General features: G+C 44.0%; 1 protein-coding gene across 1 annotated transcript in view; it reads right to left on the reverse strand.

Moving 5' to 3' along the window:
• LAMA2 (laminin subunit alpha 2) overlaps positions 1 to 19,232 on the reverse strand; it is a 549,054-nt gene that overhangs the window by 88,376 nt on the left and 441,446 nt on the right. Inside the window, exon 39 of the mRNA XM_048490901.1 lies at positions 17,730 to 17,868. Coding sequence (XP_048346858.1) covers positions 17,730 to 17,868 — 139 coding nt within the window. The remainder of the gene's footprint in view (positions 1 to 17,729; positions 17,869 to 19,232) is intronic.

The raw sequence follows: 19,232 nt of genomic DNA on the forward strand, positions 1-19,232 counted from the left end.
AAGTTATTGTTGAGACCATATTGTTTTTGTTGACCCTCTTTTCCACTTACAGAGCTAGTTTACTGTTTTTCTTTGAAATAAATATTCAAAAACATTTAACCTACTGATGCCTCAATTAATGTAATTTTATTGGTATCTATTTTTATTTTTGAAATTTACCAGTAGCTGCTGCACTTCCCACCCTCGACTTATATGTGAGTCAATATGTTTTCCCAGTTTTTTGTGGTAAAATTAGGTGCCTCGACTTATATGCGGGACGACTTATACACGAGTATATACGGTAGTCACATTATATGTTAAAAATGAAAGAGAAATTAAATTAAATGAAAAGACAAATAAACAAGAGCATTAAATGCCTACATTTAAAATTCTATAGCTAGAAGTCTATAGTTAAAATAGTAGTGTCAATTTGATTATACTTAAATTAAAATTCATTTCCTTCCTATTTAAAAGGTTTATAATGATTCTTATTAAGTTGGCCAGCATTATTCCGACAGTCAAGATTGTAGTATCTCTGCAGTCTGGTGTGTAGGAATACAATTATATACCCTGACAACACAGAAGACTCTGGCTATCCCAGAGCAGGCGGATAGCGAGAATTGGAGGCATGAAGAATAGTCTGGAAGGCAGTTGAAGGTCAAGCATAGTTCAGTCAGTCCAAGGTGTCAGCACAAGAGAGGGCACTGCAAGTCTTGAGTCAAAGTCAGTCGAAGAAAGGCTACTAGGAATCCAAAGTATAACAAAGAGACAGGCTAATACGTGGGGTGGGGAGGTGAGGTGGTGATGAGTTGTTTCCATCCATTACAGCCAAGCCTAACTGATGGCTTAAATAGGCCCTTATTTTGCTAGTATAGAAGATAGCTGTTCCTAATTAGGATGATCTGACAAACCAGATGGGGTGCTTCAGCCTCACTTTGTCTTGTCACTGCTGTTAGGAAATATTCTCCACTGGGCTTGCAACCTGAGAATCTGGTGCCTCTGTTGTATTTCTTCATGAACCGGTTCTCTCCTCTGTTCAAGTAGCTTTGGTGAGAACCGTAGGGATGCTGCTTGTTGCCAGGTGCTAGACCCAGCTGGAGTCCTTGAGCTGAAAGGCTGCCAACATAGTAAACCATCTTCTGGTTGTGGCTGTTCTTCTTTACCGAATTCTGCCTGTGGCTGTCTCTTTATTCTGACTTCTGCCTGCAGTTGTTCCTCTGTCTTCTAACTGACTCCTTCTATTTCCTCTTTGTCTTTGGTGTCTCATGATGACATCCCCTCTTCAGGGACCCCTGGCCTGATAGATCAGGGCCCAGCCTCTGTGGATAGGTTCAGTAAAATCAACGCAGGAGGTCCAGTGCACGGCTCATGTTGATTTGGGGCTGGCATTTCCCACCAGCAGCCATAATTTCCTTGTCTTAGTGCATTCACTGCCATAATGCCATGGGCAACCTCAATAAAGTCATAGGTTTTGGGTCCACTGCCTGTTCTTTTCTGTGAAGCATGCTGGTGTCAAGCATGAGCGGTCAGCTTCCAGTTGCATAGATCTGAATTGTTCCTTAGCTGAAGGCCCTAGCATAGAGTTGCTAGGCTTGCCTTGGAATGTGCTCCATTGGTCAACCACCCACTGCCACATCTCCCTTCTTGTCTACTTCCGGGTTTCCAAATAACTGTCAATGTGAACATACAGTAGCGTCAAGCTTGAAGGGTAGTAGGGTGGTTTACTATGCCAGCTCATCTAGGATTTCATCCAACACTCCTTCTAAGTATTGGCCCATGTCTGCCTCATTCCATTCCAAATCTTGGACCAGCAGCTGAAACTCTGTGGTGCAGGCAGACACAGTGCCAAACCTGCCAATTTGCTTTCTCTTCTGTCTGAGGGTGCATGAAGGCATTCGTAATATGAGTGAGGAACCCCGCAAAGTCACTCAGAGACTGGCTGAGCAGCAATAGCGTGGCTCTTTTAGCTACCTACCCTTTGAGAGACTTAAAGTATTCTTATTCTTATTAATTTATTTAGCTGGTTTATTTGGCTTAAAACATACTTTGGGGTTTATCATTCAGACAGTACCAAGCCCAGAGCTCAATATACAGCTGGCACTGAGCAAGGAAGGCTGGGAATTCCTCCACATCCCCTTTGAACTTTTCAAATGGACTCATTGGACACTCTCTTGCAAGGATGTAGGTAAGGGCAGGGGGTTTCCCGGATTTAAAAAAACCCATTACATGTCCAAAGCTCCCCTCCCCATTTGTGGTTTTCTTGTATTTTAAAGTGTTTCAGTTTTTCGACTGCAGGGGGTGCAGTTTTTAGGCTAGCAGCATCCAAATTTTAAGGATTTTTTGGGAGACTCTCCTGATGCTACCATCCATGTTCGCTGAGGTTTGGTTCAGGGGGTCCAAAGTTATGGACTCCCAAAGAGGGTGCTCCATCCCCCACTGTATCCAATGGAAACTAATAGGAGATGGGGGCTACACCTTTGAGGGTCCATAACTTTGGACCCCCTGAACCAAACCTGGGTGGTATCATCAGGAGAGTCTCCTAAAGTTTGGTGCTGCTAGCTTAACAATTGCACCCCTGACAGCAGGCACCCCCCAAATTTCCCCAGATTCTCCTTTTAAATCCATCCCCTTCGGATGGATAAACATTGAAAGTGATGCTGTTTCAGGATGCAGGATAATCAACTCCCCAAACAGCACCACTTTCAATATTGTTTTAACTGGGGACCCCAGATTCTCCCTTTAAGGTGGATTTAAAAGGAGAATCTGGGCTCCTTGTTTAAACACCATTGAAAGTGATGCTGTTTGGATTTCAGCATCACAACAGCTGCCGGGGGGGGGGGGGGGGGGTGGCGCAAAACTCAGATTTTTGCACCAGGCTTCATTTTCCTTAGCTACGCCTCTGCCTGAAGGGAAGGGCAGAAGGGACTGCTAGCTGCCGGCTGGGAGCCCAGCCAGTTGGGGGGGGGGCGGGGGAGTCTGCTATCCCTGGCCTCGGAGAGCTTCTTTTATAAGCACTGAAGTTGGGTGTGGGGCTTTGGGAGGTGTTGCCATGCCCCCAGGGGCGGGTGGGCATGTGGTCCTGCCCCCAAACCCACCCCATAAAAACCTATACCTACATCCCTGCTCTCCTGGAAGTACAGGCACATAGCTGGAGCTGCAGGGGCTGCTGCTGCATGAGCTGGGTCCACATGGTAATTAACTGGCTGACTTGATTCTTTGTGTCTGGTTCTGTGTAAAGGTGGCAGTGACAACTTCTGCCCCCCATCTGGCAGCTGCATGTGGGTGTGCGTGGATTGGAAGCAAATTGTTCTGAAGCAGGCAAATGGCGAGGGCTGAAGCACAAAGCATAGTCCAGAAGACAGTTTAAGGCTGAGCACAGTTCAGTCATAGTCAAAGGCAATAACACAAGAAAGGGCAGTCCATGTGATGAATCAAATTCAGTCCAAGAAGTCAAGATATCCTTTTTCTGAAATATAATATAGATACATGGTGTTGGAGATGGCAATGAATTGCTTCCACAGCAACCATGCCTAATTGACAGCTTAAATAGGCCCTTATCTCACTAGTGTAGTAGAGCTAGCTGTTTCTAATTAGGATGATCTGACATTCCAGGTGGGTATTCTTCTGCTCTGCTCTGCCTAGTCATTGCCATCAGGAAGTACTCTACACTGGGCTGGCACCTGGCCTTCTGGCTTCTCTGTTGCAGTTCTTGTTAAACCTATCTTGCAGTGGCTTTTATGAAACTTCATTGCAAATGATTGCTGTAGTGAAACAATACAACAATATCTAACCATCTGAGAATGCAGCCTTGATTTAGTTGCTGCTGCTGCTGTTATTCAGTATGCTTTTATCACCATACTTGCATTTTAACTTTAAATTGTCCTGTACTTGAATGATACAGTGCTTTGGATACTATTTTGGAGGCATCAAATAGTAACAATAGAAACATTAAGCATATACCACTTACAAAGTAGCCTGGTAAAGCAGTTTGGGCTGTTAGGCTAGTTATCTGGGAGATACAAGTTGAATTCCTCACTTGGCCATGAGATTTGCTAGGTGTCCTTGGCTGTTTTTGCACAGCAAAATTGCACTGGGGTGGAACCGGGATCTCACGCACTGGATAAATTTTGCCCAGGTTTGGACCTCTGCGTGCTTCTGCCCCTGTAATGCTCCAGCTGTTTCTGCACGAGCACGGGGCTTTTTTCATTTGCCCCGCAATCTGTTCCATGCATGCACGGACAACTTGTTTCCCACATTCTGACTAGCTGCTGGTCATGTCACACACAAGGCATCATTCTCCCCCATTCACTTTCACAAAGAGAGAAACTGCGGATTAAGAAAGAAAAAGGGGGAGGGGACAAAAAGAAGAGGAATGTAACAACATGCCTTTCCCAGGCAGGACAGGAGGAAAGTGTGTGAGTGGGAGGTGGCAGCGGCTGCTCCTGCAGGCTCCTCCTTGCCACATTCCTGCGAGGGGAAGATATTATTCCCCACACAAGGGAGAGATGCAATTCCCTCTTTATTACAGGGGGACATGGCCTTCCTCCACCAATGCTAGGGGGATATGGCACTGCCCCCCATGAGGAGGCATTCCTCCTTTAAGGGAGACATAACATTTCCCAACCCTTGCAAGGTGAAATGGCAATTCCCCTAAGAAGACCATTCCCTCTGAGAGATGGAATTCCCTCTGTAATTAAGAGATGACATTCTCCACGCCCCTTGTGAGGGGAAGATGTTTGTCCACCCCCAAGGAGAAGATGGCATTCCCTCCACTGTAGGAAAGTAAGATGACATTCCTCCATCTCTGCAAGCAGAGATAGCATTCCCTGGATAGGAAATATACCCCCTGCAAGGAGTAAGATGACATTCTACCTGTGAGGAGTAAATGGCATTTTCTCTGTAAAGGAGAGATGGCTGTAGATAGCGTACTCCTCCTGGTGGGGGGGGGCATTTTGTCCCTGGGAGTAGCAGTTTCTTGATGCCCCTCTTGATGCCTTATACTATACCATCTTCAGCACTTTGCCTTCTCCTCTCAAGCATGAGATCGGGCGCCGCTAATATCTGGGATGTCTCTACTGCTATTGTTTTAACAAATTTTAATGTATTTTATAATTCAGTATTTGTTTATATTGTGTGTTGCCTTTGGCCTTATTGTACACCACCCAGAGCCCTTCAGGGATGAGGCAGTCTATGATATCCAACAAACAAACAAAAAACAAACAATGTTGGCATTCTCCCTCCACCTTGAGTTAAGATGGCTCTTAGTTTTTTTCCCCATATTTGCCAGAGAAACCTGGCCTCCCTGCAGAAACAACGTTTCCTGTCCCAGCACCACCACCCCTCTAAGGAGTCAAGCCGCAGCTGTGGATCTTGTAATGGGCTGAGGAGCATGTCGTCCCCTACCCAGGGAAGGGCTTGGTCCTCTGGCTTCAAGCTGGTTTCTGTTACTTATGGTCTTGTGAAAACATGGGACAGTCTTGTTTTAAAACAGGGCATGTTTTCTGAGATGTGAGCACCCTGACCTCGGCTGGCTCTTTCCCCACCCTAGCCTTGGGAAAGGAATGCAGGAGCGTGCGGCTGGCCTGGCACACCGCCCGCAGAGGGGCACCCAGCATAGCTGGGCTGGGAGCAATGGAGGAGGAGGAGAGAATTGGGCGGATCAGAATGGTGAGGTGGGAAAAATACACTAGTTCTGCCCCGGTTCTGCTCCCGTGGTGTTTGCACAGCAGTGGGGTCACACAGGGATATTTTAAAAAAACACCTTGCTAGTGATTTTTGAAAGTCACTGAGCAAAGGCAATATCATGGGACAATACCAGGACAGACCTGCTGCACCTCCAGGAGTCATGGTGTCATGATAGGTTCTCCCTCTGTATCAGAAAGTGAAGACAAAAGCAGCTGTTCATCAGAGGAGGATGAACCAGTTGATGAATCAAAGTCCTCTGTGGGGCCCTTGGAGCCAGGAGTTTCTCGGAGTCCACCCTCAGCACTCCAAGCAAGCAGTCCTCCCGGTTCACCCACCCCTTTAGTGCAGCATTGCCAATAGTTACACCTTGAATTAGCTGAGCGTAGACAATCAGCTTGACTGGCTACTTGTCATTTGTAAGTTATGAGCAGAACCAGCTCCCTGAAGCAAAACTCTTCCAGCATTTCTGCCCTCACACTGATAAAAGACAGCTCACAGCTGTGCGTTTTTGCAGTAAGCATAAGAACTAGCCTGCTGGATCAGACCAGAGTCCATCTAGTCCAGCACTCTGCTACTCGCAGTGGCCCACCAGGTGCCTTTGGGAGCTCACGTGCAGGATGTGAAATCAATGGCCTTCTGCTGCTCCTGCTCCTGAGCACCTGGTCTGCTAAGGCATTTGCAATCTCAGATCAAGGAGGATCAAGATTGGTAGCCATAGATCGACTTCTCCTCCATAAATCTGTCCAAGCCCTTTTTAAAGCTATTCAGGTTAGTGGCCATCACCACCTCCTGTGGCAGCATATTCCAAACACCAATCACACGTTGCGTGAAGAAGTGTTTCCTTTTATTAGTCCTAATTCTTCCCCCCAGCATTTTCAATGAATGCCCCCTGGTTCTAGTATTGTGAGAAAGAGAGAAAACTTTCTCTCTGTCAACATTTTCTACCCCATGCATAATTTTATAGACTTCAATCATATCCCCCCTCAGATGTCTCCTCTCCAAACTAAAGAGTCCCAAACGCTGCAGCCTCTCCTCATAAGGAAGGTGCTCCAATCCTTCAATCATCCTCACTGCCCTTCTCTGCACTTTTTCTATCTCTTCGATATCCTTTTTGAGATGTGGCGACCAGAACTGAACACAGTACTCCTAGTGCGGTCGCACCACTGCTTTATATAAGGGCATGACAATCCTTGCAGTTTTATTATCAACTCCTTTCCTAATGATCCCCAGCATAGAGTTTGCCTTTTTTCACAGCTGCCATGCATTGAGTTGACATTCCCATGGAACTATCCACTAAGACGCCCAAATCCCTTTCCTGGTCTGTGACTGATAGCATTGACCCCTGTAGCTGTTTATGTGAAGTTTGGATTTTTTGCCCCTATGTGCATCACTTTACATTTTGCTACATTGAACTGCATTTGCCATTTCCTAGCCCACTCTACCCTAATTTTATCAAGGTCTTCTTGGAGCTCTTCGCAATCCTTTGTGGTTCTCACCACCCTACATAATTTGGTATCATCTGCAAACTTGGCCACCACACTACCCACCCCTACTTCCAGGTCACTGATGAATAAGTTAGGAGCACTTTGGTCCCAAAAGCGGATCCTTGGGGACACCTCACTCCCTACATCTCTCCATTGTGAGAACTTCCCATTTATATACCCACTCCTTTGTTTCTATGTTCCTCAACCAAGTTTTTTAATCCAAAGGAGGACTTCCCCTCTTATTCCTTCATTGCTGAGTTTTCTCAACAGTCTCTGGTGAGGAACTTTGTCAAAAGCCTACTTTGGAAATCCAAGTAGACAATAATGTCCACTGGTTCCCCCTTATCCACACATGCCTGTTTACAGACTCAAAGAAGTCTAGTAAGTTTGTAAGACAGGACTTGCCTCTGCAAAGCCATGCTGGACTCTTCCTCATGCAGGTCTTGCTTTTCTTACATGTTCAATAATTTTTTTATCTTTTAATGGATAGATTCTACTAATTTACACAGGAACAGATGTCAAGAACTGACTGGCCTGTAATTTCCTGAGTCCCCCCTAGACCCTTTCTTAAAGTTTGGTGTGACATTGGCCATCTTCCAGTCTTCAGGGATGGAGGCAGATTTCAGGGATAAGTTGCATATTAAAGTGAGAAGATCAGCAATTTCATGCTTGAGCTCTTTAAGAACTCTTGGATGAATGCAATCTGGGCCAGGGGATTTGGTAGCATTTAGTTTATCAATGGCTGCCAGAACTTTTTCCTTGTCTACCACTATCTTCGATAGTTCCTTGGATTCACCTCCTAAGAAGCTTGGTTCAGGTGCAGGAATTTTCCTCACCTCCTCTTGGGTGAAGACAGAATTCATTCAGCTTCTCTGCAAACTCCCTGTCATCTTTTAGCATACATTTTGTTCCTTCATCATCTAACGGGCCTACTGCTTCCCTAGCTGGCTTCTTGCTTTTGATGTACTTGAAGAACTGTTTGTTGCTGTTCTTGATGTTCGCAGCCATGCGTTCCTCATAATCCTTTTTTGCCTCCCTTACAGCTAACTTGCTTCTCTTTTGCCACCATTTCTGTTCTCTCTGGTATTCTTCATCAGTTAAGTTGGACTTCCATTTTCTAAAAGACATCTTTTTTTCCTAATAATTTCCTCAACCTCTCTTGTTGGTGGCTTTCTTTTGGACTGGGCGCTGCCTTTCCTAACCTGCAGAACACATTCCAGCTGAGCTTTTAAGACTGTGTTTTTAAATAACCTCCAAGCATCTTGGACAGTTTTGACTCTCTTAATTTTCCCTTTCAGCTTCCTGCGCACTATCCCCCTCATCTTTGAGAAATTTCCCTTTCTGAAGACAAGTGTAACTACATTAGTAGTTGTCACTTGTTCGCATGCAGAGATACTGAATCTGACAGCATTGTGGTCGTTGTTCCCTATCGGCTCAACAACACTGACTTTCCACACCAGGTCCTGGGTCCCACGTAGAATTAGATCTAGGATCACCTCTCCCCTGGTTGGTTCTACAACCATCTGCTCTAAGTCAGTCATTTAGCATATCCAAGAATGTTCTCTCCTTACTATGACCTGAACATGCATTTTTTCAGTTTATATGGGGATAGTTAAAATCATCCACTACCACTATATTTTTGCTTTTGTTGGCCTCTCTAATTTCTTTTTCCATCTCAGAATCCTCTTGTGCGCTTTGGTCAGGAGGACGATAATATATTCCTAATGTTAAACTATGCTTCACCCCTGGTATTGATATCCACAGTGCTTCTGTAGAGGAATCAGCTCCCCCTGCATTGTCTATTTTATGTGACACTATGCTCTCTTTGATGTAGAGGGCCATCCCACCCCCAATACGCCCTGTCCTATCCTTCCTGTAGAGCCTGTAACCTGGGATAACAGCATCCCACTGGTTCTCCTCATTCCACCATGGCTCTTGGGAGTGGGACCTGGCTAATAGGTCCCTGAAAGCCTCGTTGGTTGCTCTCTCTGCCTCTCTCAGCTTCTCCAGGTCTGCCACCTCGGCTTCAAGAGAACACACACGTTCCTTGAGTGCCAGGAGCTCATTGCAGCGAGGGAACACCCACGACTTCTGTCCTAGTGGCAGATAGTCATACATGTGACATTCAATGCAAAACACTGGAAAGCCCCCACCCCCCTTCTGGCTTCCTGCCTTCATATCTAATTTTGTTTAGATATTCAAATACTGATTTTAATTAGTGCCTCCCTCTTAAGGTTTCTATACCTTCTACTATCCCTGTTTCCTAGCAGCCCCACCTCTCAGCAGCCCCACCAATCAGCAGCCTCAGCAGCCTTCACCAATCAGTAGTCCCAGGACAAGGAGAAAAAAAGAGAAAACCCCTGAGGGTCCATGATCATCAAAACTACATCATCTGCATAGCATTTCAGTTTAAATTCCTCATTTTCCACTTGAATTCCTTTAATTTTGGAATCTTGTTTAATTGTGGATGCCATCATTTCTAGTAGTAAATTGAACAGCAATGGAGATAGAAGATATCCTTGCCTGGTGCCCTTTTCAATCTGTAGTTCTCCAGTAAGAAGGCTGTTTATAAAAACTCTTGCTTGTTGTTGGTTTGTATGCTCCTGATCCAATTATGGAATTTTCAGCTGCATTTTAAATGTTCTAGTGTTGTCAACATAAAGTCCCAAGAAATGTTATCAAAAGCCTTTTCAGCCTCTAAAAAAATTAAAGTCAGTTTTAATTTTCTTTGACGGCATATTTGAAGGCGTTTATAACAAATCATATATTATCCTTCATAAATTCTTTGGGAATGAAGCTAGTTTGATCTTCAAGAATGATTTCATCTGTACATCTTCTCAATCTGGTTTTCATAATTGAAGTGAATAGTTTACAATCAACATTCAATTAGATGAGCCCATAAGATTGTGGTATTTCTGGGTTATTGCTTTCTTTACAAATCAGTGTTATATGTGCATCTTGCCACCATCTTGAACTCCTTTGAGGACGCATGAGATAAATGAGGACTAAATAAGTAGTGGTTGATTCACACTGCTTTAAAGCTAATTTTTGACCCTCTGGTGGGAAAGGAGGTAAAAAATATCTTAATAAAATAAAGTTGTTGCAATGTTGTCAGGCAAAAACCCTCTTCATTTTAAAAAAAATCCCATAACTACTCTAGTCCTGAAATGAGAATCATTCATTTTTTTCTGTTATTCGGTATCTACTATGCTAGTAGATGGACAGTTGCATCAGCAAGAGCATTTGCCACATCAGATTATGTCTGTTCATTCTGACTTCAGAGCCAGAAGCAATTGGATACTCGGTGATCTATGAAGGAATCTGGACATTTAATAATACCAATAATAACATTATTAACAGATAGATGTGCTTGACCGACTGGCTAATAAGAATGAAATGGTGAGGCATTAAATTTGAACTGCAAAACCAAGAAGTAAGTTGAGTACACAGCTGATCAACTGGATTTGATTTCACACTTGAATGAAACATTTTGAAGACATTATGAAATGTTTACACAAGCTATTTATGAGATGTTATTATTTATAGAGCACTGACATGACACTAAATTTTATCCATCTAAAGTAGAAAAGGATTAACCTATCAATTCCATGTCAATGAGTATGAGATGTATTCAATGAACAGGTTTAGCCATGGAAGGTTGAATAGTGTAATGATACAGCTGCAGGGCAAAAAAAAAAGGAACAATAACTTTTCTGAGTAGTCACTGCTTAACACAACATATAACAATAAACCTCTTGCTCTAATGACAATACAACATTTCTATCAAAATGATCTACAACATACTTTAAATATTTATCTTGGTTTATAAAAAATGAACTTTTTATAAGAAGCCAAATTGCTTATTATGATACCTAAATTGGTATTGGTCATTTAATTGATATACCGCCCTCCCTCGAAAGGCTCAGGACGGCGTACAGCAACATGATACAACATCAATAAACATAACAGAAGCAATAATCATTAGGGTTGGTCAATACTAAAAAAATTCGGTAAAATTCGGATTTGGGTATTTTGGGGCATAAAATGATTTGTATGCCCGAATCCGAATCATAGCCAATTCGGATATACCCGAAAATTCGGGTAAATCCGAAAAATTCGGGTCCGTTTTATTATTTTTTTTTTATTTTGGGTGTTTTACGTTTGTGACGGGGACGCAATTTTAAAGCTTTAAGCGGCGCCAAAATTTCAGGGAGGAGAATATCATCTGGAGACTGTCCTGATGATTCTCCCCAAGTTTGGTACAGTTTGGTTCAGGGGGGGCAAAGTTATTGACCCTCAAAGAGTGCCCATCCCCATTGTTTCAATGGGAAGCTAACAGGAGATAGGGGCTACTGCTTTTGAAGGTCCATAACGATTAGACCCCTGAACCAAGCTCCCCTGGCACAAGGGGGGTATCCTAAAGGAACAGTACATTTATAATGCGAAATTTTGGTGACAGTATCTCTAAAACTGCACCCCCACAGTCACCCAAACAAATTTCCCCAGATTCTGTGCTCTGTAGTGGCTGGCTGGCTCCATTTGCAGCCCAATAGGAGAGGCTGTGGGAGGGCTGTTGAGTGCACATTCTCATGAGATGAAACCCACAAAACTTTCAGGGTGTCTTCAGGAGAGTCTCTTCATGACACCATCCAGGTTTGGTGACCGTTACTTCAAGGGGTTCAATGTTATGGGTAGGGTCCATCTCCCACTGCCCCATAAGCAAAAGTTCCTCAAACCTGGATAGTGTCATCAGGCTCTCCTGAAGGTACCCTAGTGAACATTAATGACTGTACTTATGATAAATGTGCACTTGCTCCCTCCACCAGAAAGAGTACATTGACAACAATGCAGAGAAGTCACTACAGAAAAAGAACTGTGGGCAGAATTTTTGGGGGGGGGTGCCTACTGGGGAGCACATTTTAGACATATCAACGCAAAATATCGGGGTAATCAAATCGGAGACTGTCTGCCATGGCACCCCATGCTGAGTGCAGTTTGGTTTAGGGGGGGGGGCCAAAGTTATGGACCCTCAAAATGGTAGCCACCATCTCCTTAGCTGTCATTGGAAACAATGGGGGGATAGAATTTGCTTGAGCGGTCCATAACTTTGGCCCCTGAACAGACAAACTGCACCAAACTTGGGGGTGTGTGGGACAGTCTCCTGATGATATTCTGAGAAATTAATTATACTAACTTAAAATTCCGGTTTTCTGTGTTTCCCAGCTCCCTGCACATGAAGCCTGCTACTTGGGTGAGTGGCTTGGTGAAACTCTGTAAACCAGCATTTTTAAAGCTAATTTGACATAAACTTTCAAGGGGTAACATCGGAGACTGTCCTGTAGATACCCCCCAAAAGTTCAGTGCAGTTTACAATTCAGGGGAGCCAAAGTTATGGACTCTCAAAGGGTGTAGCCCCATCCCCTATCAGCTCCCATTGGAAACAATGGGGGGATAGTTCTGCACTTTTGAGGGTCCATACCTGAACCAAACTGCACCAAACTTGGTGGGAACAACATATCAGGACAGTCACCTGGTAATTACCCTGATAATTTGGTGCCAATACATCTCAAAATCGGTCCCCTGCAGGCACCCCAGAAATTTGCCCAAGATTCTTTGTTCTGCAGTGACTTGGCTGTATATTGCTGTCAATGGGGGAATTTCTGGTGGGGGCACCTTCAGGGTGCACATTTCTGAAGGTATGGTCACAAGAGCTTTCCAGATTTATCTTCAGGAGAGTCTCTGGATGACACTGCATCCGGGTTTGGGAATTTTGCTTCAGGGGTTTTAATTCTATGGGACCCAAAGGGTGAGGGCCCATCTCCCCACTTCCCCTGGTAAGAGTTCCCCAAACCTGTAGTCATCAAGCTCTGAGAAATACCCTGAAATTTTATTAGTTACATGAAATTATGTGCGCTCCACAGCCTCCCTCCAGAAAATTCCCTATTGAGGCAACCAATGCAGCTAAGAAATCACTGCAGGGCAAAGAGAATCTTGTTGCAAATTTCTGGGGTGCCTGCAGGGTGCATTCAGATATCGGTACCAATATTTCCGAGGTCGCTTATCATCGGGAGACTGTCCTGATGATACCCTCAAGTTTGGTGCCAGTTAATTCAGAGAACCAATTTGTGGACCCGCAGGGATTTGGCCCTCATCTCCTTAGTTCCCATTAGGAAAGAATGGGGGGATGGGGACTCACTTTTGGGGGGTCCATGCTTTGGCCCCCTAAACCTGTAAAATACGCAAACTTGGAGGGTATCATCAAGAGACAGTCTCCACAGTGATACCCTGAAAAGTGGTGCTGATATGTTTAAAATGTCCTCCCCTGCAGGCCAGAAATGTGAAAAAAACACCAAAGAATAAAAAGCATGAATTATTTGGTAATCGAGATCCCATGGATTCGGATCCTGTTAGAATTCCGGACAGCTCAGATTACGGCCCTGCTCTTCAGAATCAGTCGAAGATCACGATGCAGGTCCGAGTAAAAGGGTTGATTTGGACTGTCCGAATCTCCAACCCTAATAATCATAATATCAAGCAGTAGCAACAATAATTTAACACCACCCAAGTATACAGTGGGCCATGTAAAACTGCTTGAATAATGGAGATATTTTATCCACAATTAATGTTCTTTGCTTTTCAACTTCTCAAAACTGTAGTTGCCCATCATATAAACATTCTTCAGTCATATTTCTAACATGGTCTTTTTTTGTTGTTGAAACTTATTTTTCTGATACAGTAAGGATCCTTAGGTCCCCCTCCCCATTAGTTACTCCTAATTTTCTTTATGTGTAGAAGCCAAGGTGTAGAAGGCTTCTTGAAGCAGTGATAAACTAGGCCTGTACCATATCAGGGCCTGTATCAGTAATGTACAGCTACTTACACATACCAAGCTACATCATGGAATGACATCCCAAGGATTTCCACTGTAACTACTTAGTTCACCAAAGGTCCAAAATGCTTGTTCATTCTGTCTATGGTTTGTAGGAAAATGCATTTTGGGGAAAAAAAATACAATTCAAATTCAGAATTGGGAGTGGGGGTGGGGTTAGGACCCTTTTTTAAATTTTACCTCATTAGATTTGGATCTCATCCATTCCTGGCCAAAGCCAAGAAATACCATAATCCTGATTTTCCAGGTATTCTTACAATAATTTGGGTTTATTTTCATTTTCGCCTTTGATTTTCTTGGCTGATTTTTTCTCAGGAGGATTAGCAGATTTCTAGGGTTCTACAGCAGGGGTTTTCAGAGCAAAGTTATGTTGTGTTTTCCTGGTTTAGGTTTCGGTTGGGTTTTTTTGCTGTCCATTTTGGATTTTAGTTTAGATTTTTGTAAAGGTTTGATGCTTTGGGAGCTACTTATGTTCTTTAAGCTTCGATCTACTTTGGAGGAAGCCTTTTCTGTTAGTGTTGGTTTGCTGTTTGCTAGAGAAGTTTTAGGGTTAACTTGTGGAGGAAACTAGAGGTTGATTTGATAAATTAGATTGACAGTTATATATATGGCATCCCCCTCCCCACACGAATGAGAAACAATGGAGACCAGAACGGCTTGGGACTTTTTTTGTCTAGGAGTCTATAAAACAGGACCCCTTTGTCCAAATCCTTTAAAACTTGGGCAGGTTTTAGGATAATTGAAAGTTTTGGTATCCTGCAGTTTTGCTCCAGAACTGCTTCAGTTCCCTGGATGGTTTCTATTTTATTTATATTATTTATAGTCCACCTTTCTCACAGAGACTCAAGGTGGATTACACTTACAGTCCCTCCAAACCTGGAGGCAGTGGGCCACAGTGCCAATATAGCACTGTCCTACTGCTTGCAAGAGGGCTTTCTGGTGGTGTAAGTAGCAGGGGAAAGTCATGACCCCCCCCCACCATCACCGAAAAGCCCCAAAAGGCATACAGGCAGTGGTGTACCACTAATGGGAATGTGGAGTATCCCATGTCCCCAGGAACATGCCATTTGATTACGTGGGGGGGGGGCACCAGGCACCGGCCAGGACCTTGTGGGACCTGGCCAGTACACAGACGCTCCCTCCATGCTGCTCAGGTGAGCGCCACTGCAGGTCAGCTCCTGTACTCCCTGGTCTCCCTGCTGATAGGGAGGCTGGCTGTGGCTATTGTGCCCACCTGAGCCACCTGCTGCTGAGCCGTGGCTGCAGGCCTGCCCAAGAGCCAGCCTCCCTGTCAGCAGGGAGGCCAGGGAGGCAGGAGCGGGTCTCAGGTGCCTGTGTGAGCTGTGGCCACAGGCCAGCTCTCAGGCAGGAGCCAGCGCTCGGGCAGGAGTTGGCCTATGGTCGAGGCTCAGCAGCAAGTGGCTTAGGCAGGCACCTGAGGCTGGCTTCTGCCCTGGCTGCTGGGCAGGAGCCGACCTGCTGCTGTGGTGCCCGCCCAAGCTGCCAGCCATCAAACCCCGCCCCCTGGCTTCCCTGTAGGCTGGCTCCTGCCCCAGTGAGGCTGGGGAGGGCAGGAGCCAGCCACAATCCTGGCCCAGGGAGCCAATTAACATTAACTGTACCCTGGGAATGTCCAAGGGGGACACCAGCGCAGCCCCACTGCAGCTCGGACGTCTGGGTTTTGTGTCAGTGGAGCTGTGGGATGGGTGGATCCTGGTGAATTTGCCCCCTCTGTAGGGTAGTGCCCTGGGAGGGCTAACACTCAGCGGAGGGCTGTGTTGCTCCTTGAAGCCTTTTAAGTCCCACCTTTGGATGGGGCTGATATTGACAGTCAATAAAATGGAACATTCAATAATTAATTCATAAGGATATAAGAAGTTTGGAAAGATACCCTATTCCATCTTATAACTCAAGAAAGTTCTGTAATTCCAGAGCCAGCATAGTGTAGTGGTTAAGAGTGGTGGGCCCTAATCTGGAGAACCAGGTTGATTCTCCACTCCTCCACACGAGCAACAGACTCTTATCTATTGTCGAAGGCTTTCACGGCCGGAATCACTTGGGTGCTGTGTGGTTTCCGGGCTGTATGGCCGTGTTCTAGCAGCATTCTCTCCTGACGTTTCGCCTGCGTCTGTGGCTGGCATCTTCAGAGGATCCTCTGAAAATGCCAGCCACAGACGCAGGCGAAACGTCAGGAGAGAATGCTGCTAGAACACGGCCATACAGCCTGGAAACCACACAGCACCCAAGACTCTTATCTGTTGATCTGGATTTGTTTCTCCACACTTACACATGAAGCCTACTGGGTGACCTTGGGCTTATCAGTTTTCTTAGATCTCTCTCAGCCCCACTTACCTCACAAAGCTTCTGTTAACAGGACAATAAGGGAAGGCATTTGTAAGTTGTTTTGAAACTCCTTACAGGAGAGAAAGGCGGGGTATAAATCCAAATTCTCTTCTTCTTCTTCTTTGTATTTCATCCCATAAATACACTGGATTTCCTGATGACATTTTTTTGGCATCTATTTTTGGGTCAAGAATTTTGGTATGCACATTGCTAATGGTTTGCCATTACAAATGAAACAAACTTAAGTCTGGTGTATTTCGTTAATTGGGACTAATTTAATTTAATTAAGTTTCCATACTGCCCCACCCCTCTCAGGCTTAGTTATGATGCAAAATGCGTTACCATATCTTTCAGCTTAACCTTTCTCATAGGGTTGTTCAGATGATGAAATAGAGGCTGCCTATGTGTTTCCTGAGGAAAGGTTGGGATAAAACATGTAATGGTTGTTTACCCAGGACTGAGACTGCAGTAGAAGCAAGGAAAAGTTACAGTTTTAATTCATCTGGTCTTCTATTTCATTTTAAATCTTTGTAACAAGCAAGCTTAACCTGGGTGTATTTACAAACAAAAATAGTAATGTGAAATTTATTTTCTTGCTGTTCAATACACTGCTTTATAGAATATATTTTCATAGAATATCTTTTTCTTGTCCAATCAAACAGTAGTCCCCAAGGTTGCAAGGACAGTCACTGTATTTACCTGTAATACATTTATAACATTGTTGCAGTATAATTGTAATGGCTCTAAATACAGCCAATGCTAAGCATTTATGTGCTGATATAGCTAGGAGCCTTTCAAAGTGCAATCCACAGCTTAACTGACTGTCTAACTGATGTCCCATTGCAGTTGCCTTAATTTATCTGCTTTGTTTCCTGGACTTCCTCTCAGACCACAAAGCAGATAATCTTGCAAATCCCTTAAATCATTTATTTACTGTATTTATCTTTTATCCAATTCCTCAAATATTTTCCACTTTAAGGCATGGTAAACACATTACCTAGATTGGTGTGATTGTTCCACCATGATTGTTCCCAAACTGGTACGGAATATCATTAACTTACCCATTTAAGAAAAACTGCACGGTTGTATGCCACACCTGTGATACATTTCTTATTTGTTACTAGACACAGAGATGCCACCAATATGGCATAAAACCATGTGATCTGCCATAGTTATTGGAATGCAGACTCAGACTTTAGTCAGAGAAGCATTAAAAATCTATTGATGAAATCAAATTCATGCTTTTTTAGATACTGTTAATTGGGCCTGATGTGAATTTACTCGTATGTCTGACTTTGGTGAGATCATATTTTTATTTTTCTGACTTAGAGATTCTCACTTTCTCTTACCAGTCGTATAGCTTCATTTGCACGAGCTTTAGCTCCTTTGGCAATTCCATCAGCTTCATCAATAAAGTCCTTAATGTTGCTATAGGCATTAAAAGCTACTGTGGCATTGAAGGAGAGGTTTTTAGCTTCATCAAGGATCCTGTTGGGATTTAAAAGACACAACAACTTTTAAAAGCACAGGGAAGAGAAACCTGAAACACACAACCTTCCACCTGTAGATTCAGTTTAAATTTACCAACTTGGTTCTCATCAGAAAGGATGAACATATCTACACTGCCTAAAGCCAGGTCATACAACAAATAAATTGTGGTATCAGAGGATGAAGCATAAATCACTTAGGAAGTGATATAAGCAATGGCATATTTAAGACTCTGATAGTTCTAGTTGCTAGAAGTTTCAGAATAACTTTAGCTTCATAACATGAAACTGAAGACAAGACGAAACATCACAACCTGGGCCCCATGTTTTGTATTTAGAAGCAACTGGACAGTTTATTGTCGAAGGCTTTCACGGCCGGAATCACTTGGGTGCTGTGTGGTTTCCGGGCTGTATGGCCGTGTTCTAGCAGCATTCTCTCCTGACGTTTCGCCTGCATCTGTGGCTGGCATCTTCAGAGGATCTGATGTTGGAAAAGCAAGTGGAGATATATATATATCTGTTGGAGTGTCCAGGGTGGGTGGAGAAACATAGTTTGTGAGTAACAAAGAAGGCAACCAGGTCAATAGTTGAGGGCATCTGAATAGAATAGAGCCCTGTTTAGGTGATTCAATTCATCTTGTAGGAGGTGAGGTTCACAGATTCTGTTTGCCCGATGTACCAAAGTTTTTATGGTGCTCCTTTTTTGCCCTGGATCCGCAAACTAAACCAGCAATTGGGACACACAGTATACAGAAAACCTACGCACACAGACAGATATCTACACAAAAACTCCAATCACCATCCAGGGCAAAAAAGGAGCACCATAAAAGAAACTTTTAATTTTATGTACATCGCGCAAACAGAATCTGTGAACCTCACCTCCTACAAGATGAATTGGATCACCTAAACAGGGGCTCTACAAGGGCTAATGGTTACTCTAATACAGATAAATGCGTTAAAGGGTTGCCAAGACCAAGAACAAGCCACATGAACAAAAGATAAAGAGGCCATCTAGAGGGAAAGTGTTCTTAACATACATCAAAGGGAACCACTGATCGCATGACAGGAAAACTGATGAAGAAGCACCAACCTACAAAACAATCCTACAGACCCACTAAGAAAATTCAACAGATGCTCACACGTTCAGCAAAGGGATAAGAAGGGATCCCCTTTAGCTACTGCAGGTCTATCACGATACCATGCAGCTGTGGACAAAGTCTACATAACAAGGGAACCACCAAACGCAGCGCACTTGGTGACACGTATCAAAAGAACCACTCAGGGGCAAAGGCACCTGCAGACTATTTCAGCCAGAAAAATCAGCAATAGCAGAACACATGATAAACCAACCTGGACACAGAATAT

This window comes from Sphaerodactylus townsendi, linkage group LG01, assembly GCF_021028975.2.
Source record: "Sphaerodactylus townsendi isolate TG3544 linkage group LG01, MPM_Stown_v2.3, whole genome shotgun sequence".
Classification (NCBI taxonomy): domain Eukaryota; kingdom Metazoa; phylum Chordata; class Lepidosauria; order Squamata; family Sphaerodactylidae; genus Sphaerodactylus; species Sphaerodactylus townsendi.